We start from the raw sequence: 11,433 nt of genomic DNA on the forward strand, positions 1-11,433 counted from the left end.
CAATTAGATGGCTGCAGGCTTGAATCTCATGGCACTATTACGAGAGGCCAGAGTTGGAATTCGATCTAAACTATCATTTTTCATACTGATTCGTATCAGTGAATCGTTTCTTATCTCTAACTCCCGTTGATCGACCCGACTGTAAGTTAGGCCCCTCACAATAGATATAATTGAGGGAATCAGCACTTAAAGGCTATAAAGTTATTGTGCCGGTGCAATGTGTTACAAAATCAATCATTCACTTATTTTTTGGACGAATAGTCGTGTGGTAGGCCTAATGGATTCTCACACTTCAAATTAGATCAGTATCATAGTGTTTCTAGTGAGAGATCTTGTCGAAATTTGTTCTTCATTTTCCAGTATGTTGACTAACCCGAATATGAATTTTTTTTTCCTTAAGTGAATTCGATCAATTTGATTAAACTGTAAATTGAAAAATGTTCGGTAATTTTAAATGTATACCTGTTGTAAGCTGAAAAATTCTCCAATTCGGAGTGTGTTTGTAAATTAAGGTTCTGTTGTTTTATGAATATTCACATCCAAATTTAACTGCAAGAAAATTTATTTATTAATTCCATAAACAATTTCGATTAATAATAACAAATAAGATATATTGAAAAATTTACAACTATTTTTAACGTCACCAAGAGAGAAAAATTGAGTTACACTTCTTTATTCTTTGATTTTTGCTTCACTAAATATTAGAAATTTTTATCAAAATGTTAACTTATTATCCTGTAATTTTCGATTACATAATTGAGAATTTCGATATTTCAAGTAGAAAGAATTAGATTAATGGAATAAGGCAACGCAACAGATCGCCCATCACTTACATTGCCTTATTCCATCATTCCGATTCTTTTTCTCTAAAGGACTTTGTATATGAAAATAACCCATATTTAGGTGTTAGATATGTGAAGAAAACTCGGAAAACTTCGCGCGAACACATGAGCGACTGCTAGTGTTTGGTGGGTTTTATTCACATGGCTACTGGTGGGAACGAAATAGAAAAAAAAGCATCACAGTATATAAATAAAAGAGCGCATATTAAAGAACTATTACATTACAAATCGATATTTTGGGTGAGAAAACTTTAGGAGCTTTTTCATTTTTGGCTAAAAGTTTGAGTTTAGACCGTTTCCGAAACCAATCTTTCAATATTTTCAGCCGAAACAAACGCGTTTCGGCTAATTTGATTATAAAACTTTTACTATAAAAATTTTAACGTCGGAATTTAAACCTTCAGGCGAGATTTGAATAGATAAAAATATTAATTACTATATGAATAGATTTCACCAACACAAACGAGATAAATATATATGTAATTTATATTAAATACATTCATTTTAAATGACGCTTTATTTCCCAAATACTTGTATATAAAAATAATGATATTTACAGTACTTTTATACGTAATGTGAACATAAAAAATTAGCATATTTAAATTAATTAAACAATTAATTTAGCGAAGCCAACAATAGCAGCAGAAATAAGTCATTCTGAATTGAAGCAATGTTTTTAAAAATGATTTAATAGAGTTAGGTACAGTCTTCAACTGATGATTTAAGAATCTCAATTATGCACATTACATATAAATCAGAAACTAGATTGAATGAGATTTCATGGGAAAAAACACAGTGTTTCGTACTACAGTAAAACCTCGAAAACTCGGCTCTCGATAACCCGGTACTCCGGATAACTCGGTCACACCCTGGCAGGGCAAAAAAATCCTTAGTTAATTAATTTTCATTATAGACAGCTTTATAAAAGTATAAAAGCTCTCATAAAGTATTTTTCTGAGGTCTGTCTTATCAGGTAAATTACTGTACACAGTATTTTTCATTTTCATGTAGTAAAGGCTCTATGCCTTCATAAAGGACGTACTTTTCCTTTGTTTAAGGGTATTTGGGCAGTTTATTCTCTGTTATATTCTCAAGTAAACAATACATACAAGTACAGTACAGTATTTTCTGAGGAAACACTCGTACTTATTTTTTTTAACCCCATTCCCGATAACCCGGCATTTTCACAAACTCGGCCACTCTTCGGTCCACATTAGGCCGAGTTTTCGAAGTTCTACTGTATTGAGAACAAACGAGAGAGTGAGAGAGAGTAAAAATCTTCTGAACCAAATACAATGAAAAGAGCTTTCATCATATAAAATATTTTGGGGTAAGCACGTCGTCTACGTCAGCATTCTTTTCATAGGTAGATTGAGTTAGATATTTCTGAAAATATAGTGAAAAACAACATTTTTACAGATACATTGTTCGGCAACGTTCACAAAAAGTAACCATGTCTGGAAATTGTACAGCGACCCGAGTGTCTAGTCTCGAGTTTATGTGAGCAGAAGCACGAATTTGTTGGGAGTGTCACGTTTCACGAACTCTTTCAGTGGTCTCACGGAACGAGTTGGTACAGTACCATGCGATATTCTCAACACGTTCGCATTTCTACTCACGTAACTGGAAACTAGGCATCTTGAATATGAATGCCTTTTTATTACCTTCTTTCACAGATGATGATAAAAATACTTGAGAATCTGGATTTAATTTCAGAAGTTAGAAGTTTCCGTAATTCTGATAATGATTTCACATGCTTTTGGTAGTTGAGACAACATCGAATCATCAAATTTATTATCTATTTTTTTCACAACGTTCTATAAAGTGTTTTATACTATAATTGCTATTTGTAAGTTATATAATTTGTTAAATTTTTTCCCTATTTGGTTACAAATAAAATAATCTGTTTCGTATTTGCGATACTTTGCTTTTTATCAGCTATGCCAATATTGGAATTTGATATATGTTTAATGTGACATTTTAATACTGAAAAGTAGTATTTCAGTTAAATACTGAAAAATTAAAAAGTTCCTCTTTAAGAACTTTTCTGGTAAATCCGTAACAGGTGAAGTTACGGATTTACCAGAACTATCAATAAAAGCGAATTGAAAGGGAAGCGAGTCTCATTAGTCCTGATATATTGCATTTGGCAACTGCTAATGTAAACTCGATTTCAGTATGTAACAGAATGGCTGGCCTCGTAGATTTTTTACGTTTATACGTTTTTTTACGTGTCTAACATCTAAATAGGGACCAATTTCCCATAGAAATTTCTCTCAGGAGGCACCTCTCCTTGACAAATCGTCCATGTGTTGCGTGCCTTATCGCATCAATCCAATACGTAATCTTCACTTATCACATGTTGTTCCGTTTATTTATTTTAAAAATTATAAAATAATTTAATTAATCTGCAATTTGGTTTTATTTTCGTTTTATCATAGGAAATCTAATGAAATTATTTATTTAAATAATTTACACTTTGTTGATTAATTATAACTGCGAATGCAAATAATGAAGTGAGGAATAAGTATCGGTAATTTAGTATTTTAATCACGATGAATATTTGAAAAATTTCAAACTAATTTGAACTTGATGTAAATTTAGTTTCTTCAACTTAATTTTCAGAAATATTATAGAAATTATTATTATTTTTATTTAAATTAAAAAACGATAAAATACAATACAGTATTACTTGACTCAATTTGCCAAGTATTTTACTTTAAGTATTCTTTTAAATAAAATTTCTTAAAGAAAAACAGTGAAATTATTAGTTATGCTCGATCATTATAGTCGGAAAATGCTACTGAATATATTCATGTATAATATACATTAATAATCATTTATAATTTACATGTATAATATCTCTCCAAATATCTTACATTGAAAACCTATATAATTAACTGTATAATAAACAATAGTTAATATTATCAATAAATTCATAAAAATATCATAGATTAATTTTACTGTTTTTTTTATAAATTTCTTTCAATGTATTTGTTCATTCTAATTTATAATCAATAGATTAATATTATTTCACATAATAAAAATTAGAGAATAATAAAAGTTTAAAATTTGATAACTTATCTATATAAAAATAAATTTAATTAAGTAAAGATTGTGAGAGACTATGTTGAAGAAACTTTCAAAAGTCGATGTTTAATTATTACACATGTATAAACTAATTACATGATGATAATCTCATTAGAGAAATTAGTGTCCATCATATAAACATTATAGATCATGCAGGTGATTCTAAAGTTTTTAAAGTGCAAAAATCATAGAATATAACCCTTATGGGTACCGTTTAATTGAATGCACATAGACTATAAAATCGTATTTTTTCCATTGATGACAATCGTATATTATCTGTCAGTAGCGCGTTATGGCTTCATCAAATTTGAATCAAGAGACCCCACGTACAGTGTTGATTTCAGGCATTTTTCTTTGAAGGAATTTTTTGGGGAAAATATTTTCTTACAAACGATTGATTTGAGGCTCTCTGTTGATAGGGACCCCAAGCAATTGCCACTTTTACCCATAGGATAACGCGCCACTGTCTGATATGTATGCACACGCATCCATAATACGCTCTTTCTGATGCCCGTTTTCTATGGTGACTTTTTGAGTATGCATTCGTTAAAAATAAAATGGAACTTATAAAATACATATTCACGTCTTGACTTCTTTATAAATAATTTTATTAGAGTACATAATTTATAATTTTTTAGTTCTATTTTATTATAATTTAATTCGATTCAACTTTTATTCTAAAATATTCTTTATAATTAAATGCTATTTTATTTAAATAAAAAAATAAATAAGTAAAGATTTACGATAAGGCTCATTACATATTACTCTTAATGAAACGTGTCGGCATTTACCGATTTTATGAATATTTTATTTTTATCGACACAACAATGTATGACTGCTAATTAGAGATAAACACCGAGTGATGAATTTTAATGTAAATATCTTTACTAAAAAAAGTACATGCATAATCATTTATAATTTACATGTATAACATCCCTGTAAATAGTTTGAAAAAACATTATTATTAATTGCATAATAAACGATATCAATAAGCAAAATTGACTTCATGAATGGGGAATGCGGGAGAGATTCACTGAATTGATTAATCATGTATGAGTTCATTTTTATGTTCTTGAAGAGCAAAAATAAAGAATTTCAATTAATTATAAACACAGTAATTAGAAAAAGTAAATATATTTTTATAGAAAATTATTATTTTCTATAGGAATTTCTATAGGAAATTTATATCAAGTCAATATAAATTGACTTGATATAAATTTTTTTTTTCAAAGTAAAAATAATAATAAGCAAAAATCAACTGTTTAATAACTTGTAAAACATACGATCATTTCATTTAATCATTCACAAGAAATTTTATGCTAATTATTTAATATAATATAAGTTTCTTCAAGTAAAGAATCATATCTAAACAAGTGAAATCTATATAATACGTGTTTATGTAAATTCTGGTACACAAGTACCGGTATAACTGATAGGTATACCGGTACGTGTGTACTCAGGTTATCTAGTATATCTACCTGTTCAAGTACACTACACAGGCGCGCCTATTCAGATATACCGGTACTTGTATACCCAATTTAAGTAATTCATCTGAGACTAGATATATTACAAAATAAACCATATATATATATAAGTATATGATTGAATATATTAATTTTTAACTTATGACAGTACAAATAATTTTTTTTTTAATTTTAAATTAAATTAATTTTATCTCCCGAATTTGTCGCTTCATTAAATTTTAATGAAAAAAAAGTGAAGAATTTTACTTAGTATAATAATAATTCGGATGTCGGAAGAAGTTATTGATATATTTAATATAGTATGTTAGAAATTATCTTTTGAATTATGTTTATTTCTGCTTGTTTGCTTCGCTCAGTGTATGGCCATTCGAAGGTTCTTTTATAAAGTCTTTATTTTCTTCTGCATTTATTTTGCTATGTTATTTTTTCTGTACGTAGGATCACCAGTATCTTTAGATTTCTACTATTTCCAGCAGAAGGAAAAGGAAAACGTTGACTAACAGTGAACCTCATTGGTAACTGTAAGGGTAATTTTATATACTAACACTTTCTCTACCTATTCTATACCATAACGCTTTTCTTACAATCAGTTATCAACCCAATTTTATAAAATTTCATATAAATTTATCGATAATAGCCAATTTTTTTCCATGCAATTAGAAAATTTTCCTTTGATATAAATAAGATTTTCTTATGGAAACGTCAAAGAATTTGATTTAAATATAGATTAATTTACCATCTATAAAATAATCCATTTTGTAGATTTAATTAGATATCTATAAATATATTCACCAAATGATTACATATAAATGTTAAAATATTTATTGGAAAATCTCAATAGTGAGTATATATTTCTAGCTATATACATAGATGTAGATCTGTATAATTTATAAACGAATCAAATTTTATATAAATTATTCTTTTATTTATTTATATATTATAAATACGTGATTTAAGAATGAAATAGTTTTTTTTTTCCTTTTTAATTAAGCTCAAGGTGTTGTTCCTATTTCTTTTTGATTATGATATAAGGACAAAACATTCAAATACAAATTGCCACAAATTGCTGACCTCTCAAGTCCTATTTCACTTATAATGTTACTTGATCAAATTCAAATATTTTTTTAATGAATTTGGTCAAGTAATATATAGAAAATACAATATTTATTACGTTATTTATTTAAATTTATTATAGGAAAACATTTATTTTGTTTTAATTATCAATTAATTTACTCGTCATTTTACAGATAGCTTAATTCAGTTTTTTCCCCCTTATTTTTAAATTTCTTTTAAATAATACTTTACAAGAGATGATTTTATTAGCCAATAATAGTTTATTTCAATTTTAGTGCTTATCAATTTAATGTAAGGATTGTTATATAAACTCTGCTAATAGAAATTATTGATTATATTCAGCAAAGTTTCATTAACCCAACAAACTATTTCAAATAACATGAATGGGAATTTTTCTTCTATATTAATTTTTCCAATTCTTCTTTATAAATATCTAGGCATGTGTTTCCTTTAATGTTTCTTTGTCTTTAGAAGCCTGCTTTTATATAATATCTAATTTAACCTTGCTTCTATTTAACGATTCGTAATTCGTATGAAAACGTATTCTATATTGGATGTATGTCGCCACACGAAATTCTCATATAAATGTGTTCTCAGATGCTCATCAGATTAAAAAGTATATTACTATAAAATGAAATTCTACTATAAATAAAATATGCCCATTTCTTATTTCAGAACCTTCAAACAAAGCGGAAGAATGTCATAGCGCCAAAGTACAAGCAAATCCTGAAGCGAGTTTGGTGCTTGCCACGACAGCAGCCAGTTCGAGAAGCGTTACTAAAGTTATAGAAGATTGTCCGGATCGAAGTAGATCTCAATGTGAACCACCAGCTGACTGCAAACCTTCGGCCAAATCGCGATTCACCGAAGTGGCAAAGTGTATGCTGGAAATAATTGAAGATCTACAGCTTCAAGTGGACACTAGTGGCACCGCAATTAAAGATGCTGGAGCAGTACAGGCACTGACTGCTGCAACGGAAGTCGATTCAGCAAGTGCTGTTAGTGTTACTTATCACACTACGGCAGCTGACTATCACGTTTACGAAGAGATCCTTTACGATTTTGTTGCGGGAGCTGCAGCAGCGGGAAGGCCTACAGATTTTCGAGATACGCCCCCTCCCCTGCCGGCTAGGCCAAGTGGCATGACTCAAAAACAAGAAAGGACGATATTTGCGCAAACAGTTGTATCTACCACTGTATCGACAGAAGTTTCTGATTTTAGTAGAGCTTCGAGGAACTGTCCCAAGCAACGAAGTAATCTGTACTCCTTGGTTAGAGATCAGGCCGAAAGAAGGGACATCTCGAGGTCCTTAGAACGAGAATGGAAGGGTGCGCACGAACCTGGAGATCTCGAAGACGAATATGGATTCAAAAAATCCTATCCGTCATCATAACACGTTCTATATACTTCCAAATAAATAAAAAAATAAATGGAATTAGGATATGTGATTTTTTTTAACCAAATTCGTTCATTAGTGCGCTCCAAACTACCTCTTTCTCAGGATTAGCTTTCACATTGTAGAAGTAAAAACAGTCGAAAATTTTTGTTAAATAATTCGTATGTTATTCGTGTCAAATCAAGTTTTAGATGAGATATTCCCATTAGGCAAAAAAAAAAAAAAAAAAATGCCAGGCATGAGCGATAATTTAGATAGATAGTTTGAAGGTATTTATTTTGAAAGCCAGTCGACCACTTTAGCGTTACGCAGTTACTCGATAAAATATATAGTTTTTGGCATTGCATATTGAAAATATTATAAAATAATGTGGCAATTTTCCCCGACATTTCTGAATGGAAATTTGAGAAATTCTCGAATGAATATTCACAAAAATATATGAAGAAAAAAAATAATCTGCTCTTAATTCATTTTATATCGAAATATATTAATAAATATTTTAATTATTTATTTATTTTTTTTCTCTCCTTAGACAATATAGAGATTGCCACATTATTTAAAACGGAGTATTCATTTTATGGCACTGATCAATGTGAAATGGAAAAATCTTCCATTTAATCTGTTTAAAAACTTCTCTAGAAGTTCGTGAAATCGACAATTTTTCAAAAGAACTGATCCTATTTCTGGATAAGACAAGCAATAATAACAAGTTGATTCTGATTCGATTGAAGAATGTTCCTGTTACGCGAAAATGAACCTACTGTAATGTTGTATATTATATCTTAAATATTTATAGACAAGTTGTTGAACTGTAACTCGATTCCGGATAAAACTATAGTGTAATTGAATTCTCAATATTGCCTATTGGAAGTTTTTTCCTTTGTTTAAATTATTCCTTTGCTCCGTCCTTCAATAGTTATGGGTTTTTAGATAATCAGATGCTATTCAAAATGTCAAAAATATGTAGAAATGAATGTATATATATATATACATATATATATATATATATATACATATTATATATTTTTCGTTAAAAACTATTGCATATTATCCGTTCATATATTATCATTCATTTTCATTCGTCAGTAATTATTCTTATTATATTGTTTAATTACTTTGATTTGCCTCATTCCATTCCTTTGTGAAATAGTAACTCGGTTTTGAATTGATGTTACATAGTAACAATTATATGAGAATGGATAATAGTAAAGAAGACATTCTCGTTTCCGTAATAGGACAATCTAAATTACAGTGTATTGCAAAGCAATATCTTATTGATGTAAAGTGTGTTTTATAATTTATTTCGACATTAAATTAAATTTGAATTACTCAGTTAGTTACTTTGATGTTTGTCTCTATTTTTGTACGTAAAGAAATTGTTCGACAGTCACTCGATTTGTCTAATATAGGGATTCTTAACCTAAGGCCTTTGGACATATTTCAAAGTGTTGTAAACGTGCAACAACAAATCCATAATTGTATCATCAGTATCTACATTATTGCTTACTTGAAATAGGCATGTAAATACTGTATCATATTATCAAGCCTTGTTATGCTTCCTGTGTGTAATTATACAGTCCAAAGAAAATAAAAAATGTCCACTCGAAATCAATGTTCTAAAAATTCCAATTTACATTGAAACACTCCTATATACAGAGTGAGAAAGGAAGTCATTTAAAACCCCTGCTACAGAATATAGAATGCACCCAAAGTTAATTCGCTCATGTTAAACCAAGGGGTAAACAGATTGGTGTGTGTTACAAGCACGGCCTCCATCTTGATGGCGGCCATATTGAATACAACTCCGAAACCGTAAATGGGAAGGAAGTCATGCGACACACCATTTAGGGTCGGATTTTACAAGAAATTGATTGCTAAAATATTTTATTGACCAACGTTAAACGGTTACAGAGTTATGCAAGTTACATAATGTGCTCAATGTATATTCTATATTCTGTAACAGGAGTGTCAAGTGACTTTCTTTCCCGCCTTGTACTTTATTTTATGCATTTAAAAACGTTAAACTGGGAAGATGTCAATAGGCTTTAGCATACTTCCAAATGAGTCCATGGCACAAAATAGCTTAAGAATCCCTGATTTAATAGTTAAAAATTAATTACAAAAACATTTTGAAATATTTTAATTATTTAATATTTAATTTAATCAATAAATTTTTTTATTATTTGAATATTTAATAATTTTTTAAAATATTTTCTTTAAACATTGATCGGTTAATTCTAATTAATATGTTACATTCTTTTTAAATTCCCGTTTTAAAACCTGTGGATTCCTATTGAAAGGAATATAATAAAGATAATAAAACAATCAAAAAACATATCTAAAATAATCAAACAAATTATATTTTTATGAAAAATCATTTTGACAGTGTTTAAATTCGTTTTAATTTTAATTTTAATGATGATGCCAACATAGTTTTTTAAACGAAGTAAGTCATTTCAACTAATGAATATTGGTTTAATGTTGTAAGTGTTTCTTGTCTTATTTGTTAATTAATATACTTAACTTAAACTTTTACCAAAAGATGATTTAACAATCTTTAAACCTTGCCAATCTTCTATGGTAAAAGTTGTTAGAATAAATTCCATTATCAACAATTGTCACGAATACGACACTTCAATAAATTTCACTGTTCTTAATTACAAAAGAAGTACAATTCTAATGAATTTTAGTAATTTAAACAGTGAAAATCCAGCATAATTCATAAGAAAACAAATTTTAAAGGACTAATTAAATATGTTTATGAAACTTTAATAATAAAAAACAATAACTCTTAAGTAAGAAAATATTCAGATAAAGCATAAATTCAATAAAATTAGTTAAAAAATTATATACAGTTGTGCCTCGTACTTCGAATTTAATTCATTTCAGGAGGCCGTTCGAACTTCGAATCGTTCGAATTTAACGTTCGAATCCTGAAGCGTTCGAAGTACGAGGTACCACTGTATTTAAAATTTCTACTACAAACATAATATTTATCATATTTTCATTTACTTTCGTTTAATACAATATTCAAAATATTTGCACTATAAATATATTAATATATGCTTTAAATAATGAAACAACAAACCAATTTCATGTAAAAAAATTATTTTGTAATTAATGAATTATAAATATATACATGAATATATATGTCATATTTCTATTCTATTATATGTGAATAATTTATGAAGTGGCATTGAGAATTATTTTTCTTATATATTTAATATTCGTAAGTTATCTGTGTCTTTTTTTGTATATTAATTATAATTAAGAAATTGTAAGTAATGAATTTCTCAGTTTGAATACGATCGCACATAAGTTTAAAGTTATCATTTTCGAAATTTTCAAGATAAATTCTTCTTGAATTCAATCTAAATATATAAAATTGCTTGTCCTGACTGACTCACTCATTCATTCACTGATTCATCATCGCCCAGAGCAAACCGCTTAACCTAAAGAGGTGAAATTTGGTACACAGTTAGGGTACGTCATGGAAACGCACACTAAGAAAGGATTTTTCGAAATTCCAACGCGGGGGGGTGAGGG

At 28.7% G+C, this 11,433-nt stretch overlaps 1 protein-coding gene across 2 annotated transcripts in view; it reads left to right on the forward strand.

Moving 5' to 3' along the window:
- The window catches only part of LOC111624832, a 108,655-nt gene extending 99,780 nt beyond the window's left edge, over positions 1-8,875 (forward strand). For both annotated transcript variants that reach the window (XM_023367790.1, XM_023367791.1), the window contains exon 3: positions 7,166-8,875. In XM_023367790.1, coding sequence (XP_023223558.1) covers positions 7,166-7,884 — 719 coding nt within the window. In that variant the 3' untranslated portion in view covers positions 7,885-8,875. The remainder of the gene's footprint in view (positions 1-7,165) is intronic.
- The last annotated feature ends 2,558 nt before the right edge of the window (positions 8,876-11,433 follow it).

Source organism: Centruroides sculpturatus, unplaced genomic scaffold (genome assembly GCF_000671375.1).
Source record: "Centruroides sculpturatus isolate CEXI.00-Female unplaced genomic scaffold, Cexi_2.0 scaffold394, whole genome shotgun sequence".
In the NCBI taxonomy this organism is placed as follows: Eukaryota; Metazoa; Arthropoda; class Arachnida; order Scorpiones; family Buthidae; genus Centruroides; species Centruroides sculpturatus.